General features: G+C 50.1%; 1 protein-coding gene across 2 annotated transcripts; it reads right to left on the bottom strand.

Moving 5' to 3' along the window:
* Positions 1-12,754: 12,754 nt before the first annotated feature.
* LOC140421886 (uncharacterized) lies at positions 12,755-18,351 on the bottom strand. 2 transcript variants are annotated; one of them, XM_072506850.1, is made up of 2 exons: positions 18,038-18,351; positions 12,755-14,235 (listed from the first exon to the last, which is right to left on the bottom strand). In XM_072506850.1, exon 2 carries the CDS (start codon positions 13,892-13,894, stop codon positions 12,968-12,970), a length of 927 nt encoding a protein of 308 aa, XP_072362951.1. In that variant the 5' UTR covers positions 13,895-14,235; positions 18,038-18,351; the 3' UTR covers positions 12,755-12,967. The 2 variants fall into 2 exon arrangements, with proteins under 2 accessions (XP_072362951.1, XP_072362952.1); XM_072506851.1 differs by having other exon boundaries at positions 18,028-18,351.
* Between the last annotated feature and the right edge of the window lie 2,123 nt (positions 18,352-20,474).

A 20,474-nucleotide genomic window follows, 5' to 3' on the forward strand; every position in this document is an offset into this window, starting at 1 on the left:
GCTGTCAGGGAGGGAGGTCCAGGATTGTGACCCGGCGACAGTGAAGGAACGGCCGATATATTTCCCAGTCAGGATGGTGAGTGTGGGGCTCGGAGGGGAACTTGCAGGCGGTGGAGTTCCCCATGTGTCTGCTGCCCCTTGTCCTTCTAGATGGTAGAGGTGGTGGGTTTGGAAGGTGCTGTCGAAGGAGCCTTGGTGAGTCGCTGCGGTGCATCTTGTAGATGGTACACACACTGCTGTCGCTGTGCGTCGGTGGTGGAGGGAGTGAATGTTTGTGGATGGGGTGCCGATCAAAGCATCCAATCCATGCCAGTGTTTATTTTTCACTTGATGCTCCTCCCATGCTTTCCCATCTGACTATCAGTGTTGTAGCTGTACTGGCACAGCTTGGCTAGGGGTGTGGCATGTTCTGGAGCACAAGTCTTCAGGACTGCTAAATTGCCCTTGGGTTAGGTGGGGTTGCTGGGTTGCGGGATCGGGTGGAGGTGTGGGCTTAAGTAGGGTGCTCTTTCCAAGAGCTGGTGCACACTCGATGGGCTGAATGGCCTCCTTCTGCACTGAAAGTTCTATTCTATTCTATTGCTGGAATATTGTCAGGGGCCATAGCCTTTGCAGTATCCAGTGCTTACAGCCTTCTCTTGCTATCACGTGGAGTGAATTGAATTGGCTGAACACTGACATCTGTGATGGTGAGGACCTCCAGAGGAGACCGAGATGGATTATCCACTCAGCACTTCTTTTTTTTAAAAAAAAATTTTATTAAAGGTTTTCATAAAATATCAATAACAAAATGAGAAAGAAAAAAGAACCCAACATGGTTAAGTACAAAACACAATCTAAAAAAGCAACCCCCCAAACCCCTCCCCTGTACCTAAATAATAAATTAACATTAACACCCCGACTTAGGACAACAGGTGTATACACCCCCTCAGACCCTCCAGTGTAAATAACATAAACAAAAATAAAGTAAACTCCCCCCCCCCCCCCCCACACCCCGGGCTGCTGCTGCCATTGACCAATGTCTACCGTTCTGCCAGGAAGTCTAAGAACGGTTGCCACCGCCTAAAGAACCCTTGTACCGACCCTCTCAAGGCGAATTTCACCCTCTCCAATTTAATGAACCCTGCCATATCGTTGAGCCAGGATTCCACGCTTGGGGGCCTCACATCTTTCCACTGAAGGAGAATCCTTCGCCGGGCTACCAGGGACGCAAAGGCCAGAATTCCGGCCTCTTTCGCCTCCTGCACTCCCGGCTCCTCTGCCACCCCAAATATTGTGAGCCCCCAGCCCGGTCTGACCCTGGATCCTACCACCCTCGACACCATCCTCGCTACGCCCTTCCAAAATTCCTCCAGCGCTGGGCATGCCCAGAACATATGGGTGTGATTTGCTGGGCTCCCTGAGCACCTAACACACCTGTCCGCACCCCCAAAGAACCGGCTCATCCTTGTCCCGGTCATGTGTGCCCTGTGCAGCACCTTAAACTGTATGAGGCTGAGCCTCGCGCACAAAGAGGAAGAATTCACCCTCCCTAGGGCATCTGCCCACATCCCCTCCTCGATCTCCTCCCCCAACTCCTCCTCCCACTTACCTTTCAACTCCACCACCGAGGCCGCCTCCTCCTCCTGCATCACCTGGTACGTCCCACCTCTTGAACTCCTCCTCTATTTACTCCACCAGCCTTGTAAAGTTAAGCCTATGCAGGGCCCCCAGGCTCCTGGCCACCTGGACCCCCAAATATCTGAAGCTCCTCTCCGCCCTTTTTAGTGGGAGCTCGCCAATCCCCCTCTCCTGGTCCCCTAGCTGAACTACGAATAGCTCGCTCTTCCCCATATTGAGCTTGTACCCCGAAAAGTCCCCGAATTCCCTAAGGATCCTCATTACCTCTGGCATTCCTCCCACCGGGTCCGTCACATACAGCAGCAGGTCGTCCGCATAAAGCGACACCCTATGCTCCTCCCCACCCCGCACCAACCCCCTCCAGTTCCTCGACTCTCTCAGTGCCATAGCCAGGGGTTCAATCGCCAGTGTGAAGTGCAGGGGGGACAGGGGACACCCCTGTCTCGTCCCTCGGTGCAACCGATAGTACTCAGACCTCCTCCTATTTGTGGCCACACTCGCCATCAGGACCTCATACAACAGCCTAACCCACCTGACAAACCCCTCCCCAAACCCGAACCTCTTCAGCACCTCCCACAGGTACCCCCACTCTACCCTATCGAAGGCTTTCTCAGCGTCCATCACCACCACTATCTCCGCCTCCCCCTCCCTCGCCGGCATCATGATAACGTTCAAAAGCCTCCGCACATTCGCGTTCAACTGTCTCCCCTTCACAAACCCCGTCGGGTCTTCATGGATGATCTGCGGCACACAATCCTCAATCCTCGTGGCTAAGACCTTCGCCAGCACCTTGGCATCTACATTTAGCAAGGAAATCGGTCTGTAAGACCCACATTGCAGGGGATCCTTGTCCCCCTTCAGGATCAAGGAGATCAGTGCCCGGGACATCATCGGGGGTAAAGCCCCCCCCTCCCTTGTCTCATTAAAGGTCCTAACTAACAGCGGGCCCAACAGGTCCATATATTTTTTTATAGAATTCGACCGGGAAACCGTCCGGCCCCGGTGCCTTCCCCACCTGCATGCTTCCTATCCCTTTGATCAGCTCCTCCAGCCCAATCGGGGCCCCCAGTCCTGCCACCAGTCCCTCTTCCACCTTTGGAAACCTCAATTGGTCCAGGAAACGGCCCATCCCTCCCTCCTCCCGTGGGGGCTCGGATCGGTACAATTCCTCGTAGAAGTCCCTGAAGACCCCATTGATGCCAACCCCACTCCGCACCACGCTCCCTCCCCTGTCATTAACTCCCCCGATCTCCCTAGCTGCGTCCCGCTTCCGAAGCTGATGCGCCAGCACCCGACTTGCCTTTTCCCCATACTCGTAGACCGCCCCCTGGGCCTTCCTCCACTGCACCTCCGCCTTCCTGGTGGTCACCAGGTCGAATTCGGCCTGGAGGCTGCGCCTCTTCCTCAACAATCCTTCCTCAGGTTCTTCCGCATACCTCCTGTCTACCCTCACCATCTCCCCCACCAGCCTCTCCCTCTCCCCCCCCCGCTCCCTCCGCTCCTTGTGGGCCCTGATGGAGATCAGCTCTCCCCTCACCACCGCCTTCAGTGCCTCCCATACCATCCCCACTCGGACCTCCCCGTTGTCGTTGGTCTCCAAGTACCTCTCTATACTTCCTCGGACCCGCTCGCTCACCTCCTCGTCCGCCAACAGCCCCACCTCCAAGCGCCACAGCGGGCGCTGGTCCCTCTCCTCCCCCATCTCCAAGTCCACCCAATGCGGGGCGTGGTCCGAAATGGCTATTGCCGAATACTCAGTATCCTCTACTCTCGCTATCAGCGCCCTACTCAAAATGAAAAAGTCGATTCGAGAATAAGCCTTATGGACATGTGAGAAGAATGAAAATTCCCTAGCCCCGGGCCTTGCAAATCTCCAAGTGTCCACCCCTCCCATTTGGTCCATAAATCCCCTCAACACTCTAGCCGCCGCCGGCTTCCTACCCGTCCTAGACCTGGAGCGATCCAGTGCAGGATCCAACACCGTGTTAAAGTCTCCCCCCATTATCAGGCCCCCCACTTCCAAGTCTGGGATCCGACCCAATATACGCCGCACAAAACCCGCATCATCCCAGTTCGGAGCATACACATTGACCAGTACCACCCTCTCTCCCTGCAACTTACCACTTACCATTATGTACCTACCGCCATTATCTGCCACAATGCTCGACGCCTCGAATAACACCTTCTTTCCCACCAAGGTCACCACCCCTCGATTTTTGGCATCTAGCCCCGAGTGAAACACCTGACCTACCCACCCTTTCCTCAGTCTTACCTGGTCTGCCACCTTCAGGTGTGTCTCCTGGAGCATAACCACATCCGCCTTCAGCCCCTTCAGGTGCGCGAACACGCGGGCCCGCTTAACCGGCCCATTCAGTCCCCTTACATTCCAGGTTATCAGCCGGATCAGGGGGCGACCCGCCCCCCTTCCCCGCCAACTAGCCACGACCCCTCCTCGGCCAGCCACCCGCCCGCACCTCACACCCGGCCCGTTCCCCACAGCGGCTGGATACCCTCCTGTTGCTCCTCCGCCCACTGCCTCCACGCTGCCTGGTCTCCGCCCGCCGCCATTTTGTCCTTCTTCCCTTCCTTCTTCTGGTCCACCACCACCTTTTTTGTCGCCCCGCTCCTAGTTAAAGCCATATACTGACGGGGAGCTATTATTAACCCCTTCCCACACCGGGAAACATCGGAAAAGTGCCCTTGGGGGCCCTGAAAAGAGCCCAAAAGTCCGTTTTTGCGGGAGCCGCCGAATGTGCGACTTAGCTCCGCATAGCCGCAACCGGAAGTCTCGAGAGGGAATCCTTTTGGCAGTGTTTGCTTCACCAATCTGCCCCAAAAAGTCTGTGGAAACTCCTGAAAAAGGTCTGAGAGTCCGTTCCAGACGGGAGCTGCCGAATTCGCGACCTACTCCTCCATGGCCGCCACCGGAAGCCTCGTCCCCGCTTCTCAATGGCCTTGGTAGATCTTTTAACAGTTGTTTCCTCTGCTGCTAGAATTCACCTTTAATAGAGGCCCTCAAGTCAGCTTGCAGCTTTAAGCTTGCCCTTCCCCCGCCTGCATGCTGGAAGAGGTTCCTCTCTCTCCTGCACTTCCAGCCAAATCTTTTACTGTTTCTGCCGGGTCTGGTAGCCAAAAGACATAACATTCCTGGGGGACACTGTCAGGGGAATGCTGCAGTCTTCTTCCCACACCGGGAAATGTCAAACAAATGCCGTGGGGGCCCTGTAAAAGAGCCCAAAAGTCCTTTCCAAGCGGGAGCTACCGAATATGCGACCTAGCTCTGCATAGCCGCACCCAGAAGTCCACTCAGAACTTCTAACTACAGATGGCTGCAAATTCTTCAGCCTTGTCTTTTACACAATGCGCTGGGCTCCCCCATTATTGAGGATGGAGATCCACTCATGGCTGGACTGCAGAGCTTCGATCTGATCCGTTGGTTGTGGGATTGCTTTGCTCTGCTTGCCACGTTCTGTTTAGGCTATGTCCCATGCAAGAAGAGCTTGCTGCTACTAGCACTCTTCATTGAACCAGGGTTGATCCCCTGACTTGGTGGTAATGGTAGAGTGGGGGATATGCTGGGCCATGAGGTTGCAGATTGAGGTTGAATACAATTCTGCTGCTGCTGATGGCCCACAGCGCCTCGTGGATGCCCAGTCTTGAGTTGCTAAATCTGCTCAGTCTATCCCATTTAGCACGGTGGTGGTGCCACACAACACAACGAGGGTATGCTCAATGTGAATACAAGACTTCATCCCCACAAGGACGGTGGTCACTCCTACCGATCTGTCATGGACAGATGCACCTGCAACAGATATCTTAAAGAAGACAAGGGCCTGTCTTGCCAGTGAGGCAGGACATACCCAGGGACGGTGATAGTGGTGTCTGGGATGCTATATGGAAGGTACGATTCCGTGAGTATGACTATGTCAGGCTGTTGCTTGGCTAGTCTATGGGGCAGTTCCCCTAAATTTTGGCACAAGTCCCCAGATGTTAGGAAGTACAAATTTGAAGGTTCTCCACCTAACCTGCACTATTGTCATTTCCTAGCCCAATGTAGCATGGTCTGTTCAGTTTCATTCCTTGTTCTTTGGGAGCCAAAACAAGGAGGCAGATTATTATCTGAATGGCCATAAATTAGGAGAGGGGAATGAGCAACGAGACCTAGGTGCCCTCGTACACCAGTAGCTGAAGGGCTTTATCTTTACCGCCTGAAGGTAAGCAGGCGGTAAAGAAGGCAAATGGTAAGCTGGCCTTCATTGCAAGAGGATTCGAGTACAGGAGCAGGGATGTCTTGCTGCAATTATATAATCTTTATTATTGTCACAAGTAGGGTTACATTAACACTGCAATGAAGTTACTGTGAAAATCCCCCAGTCGCCACATTCCGGAGCCTGTTCGGGTCACAGAGGGAGAATTCAGAATGTCCAATTCACCTAACAGCACGTCTTTCGGGACTTGTGGGAGGAAACCGGAGCACCCGGAGGAAACCCACGCAGACACAGGGAGAACGTGCCGACTCCGCACAGACAATGACCCAGCCGGGAATCCAGGTCCCAGGTTCGATTCCCCGCTGGGTCACTGTCTGTGCGGAGTCTGCACGTTCTCCCCGTGTGTGCGTGGGTTTCCTCCGGATGCTCCGGTTTCCTCCCACAGTCCAAAGATGTGCCGGTCAGGTGGATTGGCCGTGATAAATTGCCCTTCGTGTCCAAAAAGGCTGGGTGGGGGTTACTGGGTCACGGGGATAGGGTGGAGGTGTGGGGTTAGGTAGGGTGCTCTTTCCAAGGGCCGGTGCAGACTCGATGGGCTGAATGGCCTCCTTCTGCACTGTAGATTCTATGATTCTCTAGCACTTAGAGGATCAAAGGATATGGGGGAAAGTAGGATTAGGGCTATTCAGTTATATGATCATCCATGATCATCATGAATGGCGGAGCAGGCCTGAATGACCTCCTCCTGTTCCTATCTTCTCTGTTTCTATAGTGTGTTGACAGACTTGCCGGGCATTACAAGGGTACTTAAGTGTCAACCGGGTTGCAGGGAAGATGTAAAAGATCCCACCGTTCTCGAGTGATAGGCTTGAAAAGCGGTGAGGTTATGTTCAACTTTTTTAGAACCAGGGTTAGACTACACGGGAAGGAATGTAAACAATTGTGATCTCCATAAAAAAGGAAATGGAGGCATTGGAAAAGGTGCAACAGAGATTCACCAGAATAATACCAGAACTGAGAGAGTGTCACCCTCTGCAGTGGTGTTGTCGCTGGACTCATGATCCAAAGACTCAGGGTAAAGCTCTGGGGGCCCAGGTTCGAATCCCACCATGGCTGATGGTGAAAATTGAATTCAATAATTATCTGGAATTAAAAGCGGCATGGTGGTTAGCACTGCTGCCTCACAATGCCGGGGACACGGGTTTCATTCTAACCTCGGGTTTGCGTGGTGTCACGCGAGAGTGCCTTTAAGAACTGGATGTTTAAGCAATGTACCTTTAAGAAAACAGTGATGTCATAGAGTGGGTGGAGCTCAGCTCAGGTCAGCCATTTTGCAGTTTTTAAGTTTCAGTTTTGAAAAGTGCCTGGCTGGTTTTGCTGAGAGCAGCTTCAAAGTGCCTGGCTGTTCTGCTGTGAGCTGATTAAAAGGAGAACGCCAGTTTGAGACAGAAGCTTGAGAAGTTCTGGTTTGCTGTGAGTTGCTTGGAGGGAGAAAGCCAGTTGGAAAAAGCAGTTTGTGTGTGTCTGTGTGTGTCCAGAGAGCTGCAGGAAGAAAGCAAGGTGCTGGAGCTGAAGTCAACCAAGCTAATATATCTCTGCCATTCTACAGAAAATATATATATCCTTTAACCTGATGTGATTTTGTTTAAAGGTGTTAAGTCTCTTGGAAGTTTGAAGGAACATTTTAAGGAATTATTTACTGTTGCAATATTTTCTGAGTTATCTTTGAAGTAAGGGGTGTTAAGAGATCCAATGTTCATTTAAGATGTTAAGTTGAGTTCATGGAATAAACAGTATTTTGTGTTTAAAACCCACGTGTCCATTATTGTAATCCCACACCTAGGGAAAAGCCGTGTGCCAGGAAAAGCAACAAATCCATTAAAGGGAGAGGTTGGTTGAACTCCATGATACATTTTGGGGCCGTTGCAGACTTGATGGGCCGAATGGCCTTCTTCTGCACTGTAGAGATTCTATAGCAGACCGTGAACACCACTGTCGATTGTCGTTAAAACCCAGCCTGTTCATGAATATCCTTTAGGGAAGGAAATCTGCCGCCCTTACCTGGTCTGGTCTCCATGCAAGTCCAGACCCACAACCTTAAACGCCCTCTGAAATGGCCCAGTAAGCCTCTCAGAAAGGAGGGAAACCGGACGGACCACCCAGCATCGAGCCAGGCACCGGAAACGACAAACGCAGCCCTGTCGACCCTGCAGAGTCCTCCTTACTGACATCTGGGGCCAAATGTGGGAGAGCGGTCTCACAGACTAGTCAAGCGACAGCCTGGCATAGTCATACTCACAGAATCATACCTTACAGACAATGTCCCAGACACCACTATCACCATTCCTGGGTTCGGCCTATCCCACAGGCAGGACATACCAGCAGAGGTGGTGGCACAGAGGTATACAGTCGGGAGGGAGTTGCCCTGGGAATCCTCACCGTCGACTCCAGACTGCATAAAGTCTCGTGGCTTCAGGTTAAACATGGGCAAAAAAACCTCCTGCTGATTACCACGTACCGGCCACCATCAGCTGATGAATCAGCACAGCTCCATGTTGAACACCACTTGGAGGAAGCACTGAGAGTGGCAAGGGGCAGGACATGCTCTGGGTGGGGCCTTCAATGTCCATCACCAAGAGTGGCTAGATAGCACCACCACAGACCGAGCTGGCCGGGTCCTAAAGGTTATAGCTGCTAGACTGGGACTGCAGCAGGTGGCGAGGGAACCAACAAGAGGGAAAAACATACTCGACCTCATCCTCACCAACCTAGCTGCCATAAATACATCTGTCCATAACAATATTGATAGAAGTGACCACCGCACAGTCCTGGTGGAGACAAAGTCCCGTCTTGACATTGAGGACACCCTCCATTGTGATGTGTGGCACAGTGCTAAATGAGAGCCTTCGAACATATCGAGCAACTCCAGACTGGGCACCCATGAGGCGCTGTGGGCCATCAGCAGCAGCAGAATTGTATTCAACCTCATGGCCCGACATATCCCCCACTCTACCATTACCACCAGGCCAGGGGGTCAACCCTGGTTCAATGAAGAGTGTAGAAGGGCATCCCAAGAGCAGAGGAGGAGACTCCACAAATATCCCCATCCTCAATGATGGAGGAGCCCAGCACATCTGTGAAAAAGACAAGACTGAGGCATTCGCAACAATCTTCAGCCAGAAGTGCCGAGTGGATGATCCATCTCGATCTCCTCCAGAGGTCCCCAGTATCACAGATGTCCGTCTTCAACCAATTTGATTCACACTACATGATATCAAGAGAAGGCTGTAAGCACTGGATACTGCAAAGGCTATGGAGCCCTGACAATATTCCAGCAATAGCACTGAAGACGTGTGCTCCAGAACTTGCCGCACCCCTAGCCAAGCTGTTCCAGTGCAGCTGCAACACTGGCATCTACCCAGCAATGTGGAAAATAGCTCAAGTGTGTCCAGTACACAAGAAACAGGATAAATCCAATCCAGCCAATTAGCACCTTATCAGTCTACTCTTCATCATCAGCAAAGTGATGGAAGGGGTCATCAAAAATGTTAGCATGCGGCACTTACTCAGCAATAACCTCCTCACTTATGCTCAGTTTGGGTTCCGCCAGGGTCACTCAGCGCCTGACCAATTACTAATGTAATTGTTTCTCCGGCACCTAAATGTATATCTACCTCCCCAGTTCCCCACCCCCCACAAACAGGTGCCTACTTATGTGTTAAAAATAATACTGCTAACTGTACAGAGTTGCTGTTGTTGAGCTAGTGCACAATATCCTACCAGTTTTTTGGGTTTTCTTTTTTCTTCTCTTCTATTATATATATATATATATATAAATTTTATTCTGTGTACATAACTGTAAATATATTTTATTCAAAAACCCAATAACAAACATTTATAGCCATGATGTGGAGATGCCGGCGTTGGTCTGGGGTGAGCACAGTACGAAGTCTTACAACACCAGGTTAAAGTCCAACAGGTTTGTTTCGATGTCACTAGCTTTCGGAGCGCTGCTCCTTCCTCAGGTGAATGAAGAGGTATGTTCCAGAAACACATATATAGACAAATTCAAAGATGCCAGACAATGCTAGGAATGCGAGCATTAGCAGGTGATTAAATCTTTACAGATCCAGAGATGGGGTAACCCCAGGTTAAAGAGGTGTGAATTGCATCAAGCCAGGACAGTTGGTAGGATTTTGCAGGCCAGATGGTGGGGGATGAATGTAATGCGACGTGAATCCCAGGTCCCGGTTGAGGCCGCACTCATGTGTGCGGAACTTGGCTATAAGTTTCTGCTCGGCTTACAAACATTTATAGGGCAGCACGGTGGCGCAGCGGTTAGCACTGTTGCCTCACGGCGCCGAGGTCCCAGGTTCGATCCCGGCTCTGGGTCACTGTCTGTGTGGAGTTTGCACATTCTCCCCGTGTTTGCATGGGTTTCAACCCTACAGCCTAAAAGATTTGCAAGGTGGGTGGATTGAACACGCTAAATTGCCCCTAATTGGAAAAAATGAATTGGGTACTCTAAATTTATAAAAAACATTTATTTAAAAAACGGTTGCTCTTTCAGTGCGACTCCTCAGATAATGAAGCAGTCCATGTCCAAATGCAGCAAGACCTGGACAATATCCAGGCTTAGGCTGACGTGGCAAGTTACATTCACGCCACAGAAGTGCCAGGCAATGACCACGTCCTACAAGAGAGGATCTAACTATAGCCCCTTGACATTTAATGGCGTTATCATCACTGAATCCCCAATTACTTACAGCCTGGGGCTTACCATTGAGCAGAAATTGAAATGGTCCAGCCATATTAATACTGTGGCCACCAGAGCAGGTCGGAGGCTGGGAATCCTGTGACGACTAACTCACCTCCTGACTCTACCCGCACCACCCCTCCGCCCAAAGCCTGTCCCCCATCGACAAGGCACAAGTCAGGAGTGTGATGGGATACTCTCCACTTGCCTGGGTCAGTGCGGCTCCGACAACACTCGAGAAGCTCGACACCATCCAGGACAAAGCAGCCCCGCTTTGATCGGCACCCCATCCACAAACATTCACTCCCTCCACCACCGACGCACAGTGACAGCAGCGTGTGTACCATCTACAAGATGCACTGCAGCGACTCACCAAGGCTCCTTCCACAGCACCTTCCAAACCATAACCACTACCATCTAGAAAGACAAGAGTAACAGATTTCTGGGAACGCCACAACCTGGATTCACCCTCCAAGTCGCTCACTATCTGACTTGGAAATATATCGGCTGTTCCTTCACTAACCTAACCCTAACCCACACCACACAGCGACTGTGGAGGGTTCAAGGCGGCGGCTTGCCCACCACCTTCTCACGGGGCAATTTATTTTAGATCTACTTGTCGTGCGGAAATATTCTATTTTACTATCCAAGATAAAATAAATGTCTTTCATCAGCTTTTGTGGATCATTTCAGTGGAAATGTGCACAGACTAATGGACCCTAGTGGGATCACACAAGGTTGCAAGTGAAATCTAATCACTAAAACATCTGCATCACAAGATTTAATGCTTTGAACAAAAACAAACTTGAATGTAAATAAAAAAAATATGGTGTGCACTCCAAGCCTAACACCATATTTTATAATTACTTAAGTTGCAAAGCCAGTTCTACATTTTTGTTCCATCGAAGAGTTCCCTCCAATGTTACTGGAACTTGAAGATTGCAATTACATTTCCTGGGACTAACCCAAAGGTGTGCCACAGTCCTCTGGAATTCACTCCCCCCCCCTCCCCCCCCCCCGGCCCCATGTTCCAGCTACTCTATCGGTGTCCAGGATTTCCCACGCTTCTTTCCATTACCTTCTTGTTTATCGGCCCTCCGAATTTTCCTGAGGACCCCATTACGTGGATTCCACAGCTCAAACTTGAGCCTGCCTGCCTTTACATTGAATTTAACATTCCATATAAAAGATGTCAAAGGACAAAAATAAACACTATTTACAAATTACTCACCCTCCCTGCCTCCCCCCCCACCCCACCCAAACTAACCACCCAACAATGAATAAACATCCCCCCCCCAACATTTAGTAGTGTCCAATTCTTTAAGTATACTATAAACGGTCGCCATCTACAGTAGAACACCTCAATCGACCCCCTTATGGTGTATTTGACCTTCTCGAGGTACAAGAACTCCATTGGATTAGCTATCCGCACCACAACCTTCAGTGGTGCCGCCAGCCTCCAGCCCAACAGGATGTACCTCCGTGCCACTAATAAGGCGAAGGCCAAGACATCTGCTCCCGCCCCCGTCCGCAGTTCCGGCACATTGGAGACCCGGAAAATTGCCACCAGTGGGCAGGGTTCCACCTCCATTCACGATCACCAACATGGTGTGAAAATGTACCCCCAAACTGCACCAGCTTGGGGAATGGCCAGAACGTGCATGGGCTGCCTGAAACAGCACTCGCACCTGTCCTCTGTCCCTTCAAAAAAAAGAGGCTCACCCTTGCTTCAGTACGTTGTGCTCGGAAAACTCTTTTTAACTGAATGAGGCTCAGCCTTGCACAAGACAATGTCGCGTTCACCCTCCGCCTCACTGCCTTCTTGCGCTGACTTTGAACAGACAGATTGTTTTTCCCCAGCCCACTCCCACAGCTTCTTCACAGCTCTTTCCAAGTTCACTGTTCAAGCGGACCGATTTCTGCTGCAAAGCCTTCACTCGGAGGGGCAATGGAGATTTCTTCCTCGAGCTCCAAGTTAGGTAAATCTTTATTTTATTCCCCTCAACAACACCATGTGAGCTGCAAACCACACAAGACCAAATCTGTAACTGACCTCTGTGAGAGACGCCCAGATAAATTAAACAAAGGAACCACGTGACACCCAAGACCCATCTCCACGGCAATGTGGCACGCTTTGGGAGGTACCAAACAGAAAAACAAACTAAATATCTTTTAACTTCAAAACACCCATTTGTTTTATGATCCATTGGAAATATGCAACTTGATTTTCACAACAAGGGTTAAATAACACCAGCCCACTGGAACAAAGTTATGAGATCAACCAGTCCAGCAGAAATAAGCTCCGACTGTACGACTTTGCGAGATGTCAAAATTAATGTGGTTCAGTGCGAATGTGATTAACAGCAGAATCCAATCCCTGTCATCACTTGTGACATTGCTGATGTTTCTGTAGGTGGGATAACTGACTGAATCCCTTCTCACACTGAGAGCAGGCGAATGGCCTCTCCCCAGTATGAACTCGCTGGTGTCTCTGCAGATTGGTTAACCGGGTGAACCCCTTTTCACATTCAAGGCAGGTGAATGGCCTCTCACTAGTGTGAACTTGCTGGTGTCTCTGCAGGTTGGATAACCAAGTGAATCCCTTCTCACACTGAGAGCAGGTGAACGGCTTGGCCCTTGTGTGAACTTGATGGTGTGTCTGCAGGTGGGGTAACTGAGTGAATCCCTTCCCACACTGAGAGCAGGTGAACGGCTTCTCCCCAGTGTGAACTCGCTGGTGCATCAGCAGGTTGGATGACTTGGTGAATCCCTTCCCACACTCGGAGCAGGCGAACGGTTTCTCCGCAGTGTGAACTTGTTGGTGCATCAGCAGGGTGGACGAATCAGGGAATCCCTTCCCACATTCGGAGCAGGTGAACGGCCTCTCCCCAGCGTGAACCCGCTGGTGGGTCCGCAGCTTGGATGACTGAATGAATCCCTTCCCACACACGGAGCAGGTGTGTGGCCTCTCCCCGGTGTGAATCCGCTGGTGCTCCAGCAGGGAGGATGTGCGGCTGAACGTCTTCCCACACTGAGAGCAGGAGTACGGCCTCTCCCCAGTGTGAACTCGCTGGTGTCCCTGCAGGTTGGATGACTCAGTGAATCCCTTCCCACATACAGAGCAGGAGTACGGCCTCTCCCCAGTGTGAACTCGCTGGTGTCCCTGCAGGTTGGATGACTCAGTGAATCCCTTCCCACACACGGAGCAGCTGAACGTCCCCCCCAGAGTGTGAATGCGTCGATGGGTTTCGAGTGCTGACGAGAACCGAAATCCCTTCCCACAGTCCCCAAATTTCCACAGTTTCTCCATGTTTTGGGTCTCCTGGTGTCTCTCCAGGTCGGACAATCAGTTGAAGCCTCGTCCACACACAGAACACGTGTATGGTCTCTCCCACTGTGAATGGCGGATGTTTTTTCAGGCTGTGTAACTGGTTAAAGCTCTTTCCACAGTCAGTGCTCTGGAACACTCTCACTCGGGTGCGTGTGTCTCGGGGCTTTTCCAGTCACACTGATGTTTAAAATCGGCTGAAGCCGACAGATCGGGCAAACATTACTCCTTCTAGATTCAAAGGCCGATGATATTTCTCAGCTGTCAGATCTTGACGTGACATTTGGTTTGAGATTTTGATCTGCAAACTTTCTCCTTGTATCCTGGAAAAGGAGTTTACAAAAGACATCGCTGTCAGTACATATTAGAAATTCAGAACAGACAATTCTAGTTGCTATGGAATATTCTTTCCTCTCATTCCCCTAGATCTGTAAATCTCCATCCCACACACTCTCCCTCCATTCTCACTCTGCTGTATCTAATATTCACCCTCCCAATTCTCCTGAAGGTGCTGATTCAGGCTGAGTGACAGATCCCTGCTCACTGCTTCCTGTCCTGGACACAGAGACTTGAAAAACTGGACAGAAAGTGTGTGTGATATACAGACTGGATTCACTTCCTTTCCCTTCAGTTGCTGCAAGTCACCAATGTCTTCCCAGAATGAGGAAAGAAATGGAAAGAGGGGCTTCCGATTGCGCGTATGTAGGGGAAGCGCCTGATCTGGTCCTCCTGATGATCCTTTTTGCAAGTTCTATCTTATTGCGGCAGTATCTCAATGAATCCCTACAGTACAGCAGGCCATTAGGCCCATTGAGTCTGTAGCGACCCTCTGAAAGAGCACCCTATCTGGGCCTCCTCCTCCCCGCCCTAAACCCGTAACCCCACCTAACCTTTTGAATCATAGAATCCCAACAGTGCAGAAGGAGGCCATTCGGCCCATGAAGTCTGCACCGAGCCTCTGAAAGATCACCCTAGCTAGGCCCACGTCCCCGCCCTATTCCCATAATCCCACCTATCCTTTGGACACAAATGGCCAATTTAGCATGGCTAATCCACCTGGTCATGGTATGCAGACATGCAGATAATGATATACAGACAGGCACAGGCGGACAGCTAATGAACACAGATAACATTGAAGCCTACTTGTGACAATAAGCGATTATTATTATAACGGGACATGACCAATGAGCAGGCAGGACACTCAGGGGTGGTATCTCACTATAAAAGGCACGAGGCACTCACACTCCGCCTCTTTCCACTGATGAACATCTACAGAGTGAGTCAGGGTGTATGTACAGTATCACACCTCCAGCACGTGGCTAAGAGCTAGTCTGGTTCAGTCAGACAGAGTAACCACACTTAGGTTAGCAGAGAGTCGAACTCATAGAGAACTGTGCTAACTGTGCTATTGGTTCAATAAATCAGATTGAACTAACTTCAAGGTCTGGAGTATCTTTTGGTTAAAGCTGCATCCAGTTGCAGCCGGTGTTATCCCAGAGCACATAACATATCGCACCTAACCTGCACATCTTTGGACTGTGGGAGGAAACCGGAGCACCCGGCGGAAACCCACGCAGACACGGGGAGAACATAGGAATTAGGAACAGAAGTGGGCAATTCAGCCCCTCAAGCCTGCTCCGCCAATCAGATCATGGCTGATCTCTTCCTGGCCTCGAATCCACCTCCCTACCTGTTCCCCCTTATCCCTTTAACCAGATTTTATGACGAGCTCAGGCGGTTCGGTTGGTACGGGGCTCTCAATCAGTTTAGTCACATGGAATGTTAGGGGGTTAAATGGCCCTGTTAAATGTTCCAAAGTGTTTCCCCATCTCAAGAGTCTTAACACTGATTCCTTCAGGAAAGACACCTATGTGTCAGAGATCACAGCAGATTATGTAAAGCATGAGGTGTTTTACTCCAGCTTTAACTGCAGAGCTGGGTGGGGGGACATCCCAGGCCCTGGCGGAATTTACACAATAATCAGCGGCACGCTTTTTTTTCAAACCCCTATAATTTTGGTGAACATCTATGCCCCTAACTGGGACAATATGAAAGTTATCACGTCGCTTCTACCTTGCATTCTAATCTAGGCATTCACCATTTTATTTCCAGAGGGGATCTAAACGGGGAAGTCCTTGGAATTTCACCCTCTCCGACGTTTCCAAGGCTCTTCCCACCACTATGGCTGTGCCGACTGCAAGTCTTTGTGAATATTGGATTCTAAGTATTGGGCGATGCAACTCGTTAAAAGCTTGGGGTTAGAGTGTGTTGAGCTGCAGTGGTCATGTTTTTTTTTTTAACAAAATCTGTTTTGCAGTGCTTGGGTGCTTTTAGCAGCCAGAAGGTGAAATTGACAAAGGAATGTGTTTTTCAGTCTGGACTACTGGACTGTGGTTTGACTGGGTAAAGTCCCCGGGGCATTAATGTGCTTTGCAGTCTGCAGAGATAATGGGCGGGATTCTCCTTTTGTAGCCGACGCTGAAATTGGGAAATGTGATTTGGCAGAGGATAGCTTCCAACGCCAAAATCGGGGCAGGCGCCGATTTGACGACAACTCGCGATTCTCCGTCACCTCGAAAACGGCGTCAATGCGTTTCACTCCGCACGTACAGTAGGCACCGTTTGCATATCGTTAGTGGGCCCGACCAGGTACTCTCCAGGGCCTCGGCGATTCGCCGCCTCTGATTGGCCGAGTTCCCAACGGCGCAGTTCACTTGTGCTTTTTAAAATCATGAAACCAGCGCGGCGGCTGCCGAGCGAGGGAAAGGGGGTAAGGACGGTGTCCAACTTCGCCATAGTGTGCTGACAGTTGTGCCGCTGGCCAGGGGGCTTCTGCCTGGGTTGGATGGAGTAGTGATGGGTGGCCAGGTGGTGGGCTGTGGGGTCTTTCAGCTGCGCACGCTGCTAACAGCCTACTTTGAACCTGGCGCAATGGGTCATAGAGGTCGGTAGTTTCTTGATGTCACATACAGTGAATTTAATTGGCTGAAGACTGACATCTGTGATGCTGGGGACCTCCGGAGGAGACCGAGATGGATCATCCACTCGGCACTTATGGTTGAAGATTGTTGCGAATGCCTCAGTCTTGTCTTTTGCACATATGTGCTGGGCTCCTGCATCATTGAGGATGGGGATATTTGTGGAGCTTCCTCCTTCAGTGAGTTGTTTAATTGTCACCACCATTCACGGTTGGATGTGACAGGACTGCAGAGCTTAGATCTGTTGCGTTCATTGTGGAATCGCTTAGCTCTGCCTATTACTTGCTGCTTATGCTGTTTAGCGCACAAGCAGTCCTGTGTTGTAGCTTCACCAGGTTGACACCTCATTTTTCAGCATGCCTGATGTTGCTCCTGGAATGCTCTCCTGCACTCTATCTGAACCAGGGTTGATCCTGTGGCTTGGTGGTAATGGTAGAGTGGGGTATATGCTAGGTCATGAGGTTACAAATTGTGGTTGAATACAATTCAGCTGCTGCTGATGGCCCACAGCACTTCATGGATGTCCAGGCTGGAGTTGCTAGATCTGTTCGAAATCTATCCTATTTAGCTCGGTGGTAGTACTAGATAACAAACTGCATTAAGTTGATGCAAAGTGGTAAGGCCCCAGGCCCTGATGGCTTCCCTACTGACTTTGTTTGCAATTTTGGGTAAATTTGGGTTTGGTCCAAAATGTATTTCATACAGTGTAGGAGGCCATTCAGCCCATTGACATTGCATTGACTCTCCGAAAGAGGACCTATGCCCATAACCCCACCTAACTTGCACATCTTTGGACACTAAGGGGAAATTTAACCTGGCCAGTCCACCTAAACTGCACATCTTTGGACTGCAGGAAGAAACTGGAGCAGCCGGAGGAAACCCGTGCAGACACGGGTGAATGCACAACCTCCACACAGTCTCCCAAAGCCTGTATTGTACTTTGGTTACCTGATCCTTTCCTCATTTGGAAAAACAATAAAAATAATTTACAAAAAAAGGAAAGGCATTAATTTCCTCACAGATGTTACACAGTGGTCAGCACTGCTTCCTCACTGCGCCAGGATCCAGATTGAATTCCAGCCTTGGGAGACTATATATCTACAAATACACATCTAGTAAATACCATATTACACATACCCAAACTTACATTGTCCATTTATATGTCAGCCATTCTCTGGGGAAACCACCACTTTAATTCTGAGACAGACACCTGGGCCAAGCTTTGCAGAGTCTGCACCCTCCCTGGATTCACTTCCTTTCCCTTCAGTTGCTGCAAGTCCCCAATGTCTCCCCACAATGAGGAAAGAAATGGAAAGGGGGAAACATGGATTTCCTCCCAGATGTTGCAGAGGAGGAAGCTTTAGCTCAACTTCCGTACTGTGACGTCACAGGGGAACGCTGCCTAAATCAGCCAATAGGAATCAGCTTGCTTCGTGGTGACGTCTCCGGGTTCCAGTGCGCAGGCTCGGCGCGGACACGAGAGCCCTGTCCCGTCCCGCCCCCCACCCTCACCCATTGTTCCCCGTCCAATTCCTCGAGACAAGGTTTCCAGGCAACCGGCTGCGGCCAGAGCGAGAAGCCGCTCAGTGACCTCTCCTTCCCCGGGACTGCGCATGTGCGAATGAGTGCCCGCCTCCTGACCTTCACGCTCAATGACCAAGATTGGAGAACCGGAAGGACTCACGTCCTCCAGCCAATCACAGCGTGGACTTTCGGTGACTGAAGATTGAGCTTCACACAGACTGAAACTTCCTCCTGTCTCCAGCATCTGTGAGTCAAACACTTTCTTTTCTCCCCCTTTCCATTTCTTTTCTCATTCTCACCTTCAATTGGTCACTTGCAGCAACTGAAGGGAAAGGAAGTGAATCCAGGGAGGGTGCAGACTCTGCAAAGCTTGGCCCAGGTCTCTCTCTCTCTTAAAGACATTGACATCCTTTGCTCCATCAGCTTGACACATTTATTTGGCTAAAAGGATGGTCTCTTTCCCAATGTTCACAATTAAAGGGCTGGTTTCCCGAGGAAATCATAGAATGAAATCCCTAAAGTGCAGAATTTGGCCCATTGAGTGGGCACCGAACCTTGGAAAGAGCACCCTATTCGGGCACTCCCCCACTCAATGCCAGTAACCCAGTAACTCCACCTAACCTTTTGAGCACTTATGGGCCAATCCACCTAACCTGCACATCTTTGGACTGTGGGAGGAAACCGGAGCGCCCGGAGGAAACCCACGCACACACGGGGAGAAAGTGCAAATTCCACACAGACAGTCACCAAAGGCCAGAATCGAACCCGGGTCCCTGAAACTGTGAGGCAGTAGTGCTAACCACTGTGCCACCATGGCTAAACGTCTTAGTTGACTTTGAAGAGGATGTTAAATTAATAGATGACAGAGATGTATCCAGTATTGTTATATGGTACTGATTAGATATATTATTTATGGTTCTGTAATAAAGTGCATTTATCATTATTTCTTGTTTTGTAATTAGCACTGTAACCACGTCATTTATTTCCAGTCACAGAATCATTCCAGCACAGAAGGTGTCTATTCGGTAACTTTGTCCATTCTGACTCTCTGTCGAACCATCCATTCAGTCTCATTCCATCTCTATATCCCCGTTCGCCTGCAAGTTTCCTTCAAATGCTCCTCCAATTTCATTTTGCAATCATCGATCATCTCTGACCTCCCGGCTATGACCCCTCGCTGCCGAAATAAAGTTCTTCCCCACATTCCTGAGCATCTCTAACCAAGGAAAAGAGAACTCTGTATTACTCACATTGTGAGTGTATGTATTTAGCAATTATTGATTGTCTCTGCTTGCATTCCCCTCATTGGCAGCGAGATGCAATCTGTGTCCAGGACAGGAAGCAGTGAGCATGGGTCTGTCAAATCAGCTCAATCAGCGCCTTGAGGAGAATTGGGAGGGTGAATATTATTTACAGCAGAGTGAGAATGGAGGGAGCTTTTGTGCAAAGGTGATTTACAGCTGTTAAGGAAGGAGAGAGGAACGAATGTTCCATAGAATCTAGAATTGTCCTGAATTTGTATCCTGTACTGACAGTGATGATTTTTGGAAACTCCTTTTACAGGTAATTACAAGAGGAAGATTTTCAGTCAGAAATCTCAAACCAAATGACACGTCAGGATCTGACAGTCAGTCCATTCATCAGGACCTGAATATTATCAGTGTTTGGATCTAGAACGAAAAGTGTTTTTCTATTCGGTCGACTTCAAGAGGTTTTAAACATCAGTGTGACTGGAAAAGCACCGAAACACACACGCCCGAGAGAGAGCGTTCCAGAGCACTGACTGTGGACAGAGATTTCAACAGGATAAAACATTGCACCATTCACGGTGGGCAGAGACTGTGTCCGTGTTCTGTGTGTGTGGGTGGAGGAGACTCCAACTGATCATCAAAACTGGGGCAATACAAGCCCTTACTATGGAGAGATCGTGGCAATGTGGGGACTGTGGAAAGGCATGCCAGTGTCCATCTGAGCTGGAAACCCATCGACGCAGTCACACTGGGGAGAGACCATTCACTTGCCCAGAATGTGGGAAGGGATTCACTCAGTCAAGCAACCTG

The sequence above is a fragment of the Scyliorhinus torazame genome, chromosome 5, assembly GCF_047496885.1.
Source record: "Scyliorhinus torazame isolate Kashiwa2021f chromosome 5, sScyTor2.1, whole genome shotgun sequence".
NCBI classification, from domain to species: Eukaryota; Metazoa; Chordata; class Chondrichthyes; order Carcharhiniformes; family Scyliorhinidae; genus Scyliorhinus; species Scyliorhinus torazame.

Excerpts from the sequence above, each read along its gene's own strand:
- LOC140421886 (XM_072506850.1), bottom strand. The coding sequence starts at position 13,894 with ATGGAGAAACTGTGGAAATTTGGGGACTGTGGGAAGGGATTTCGGTTC.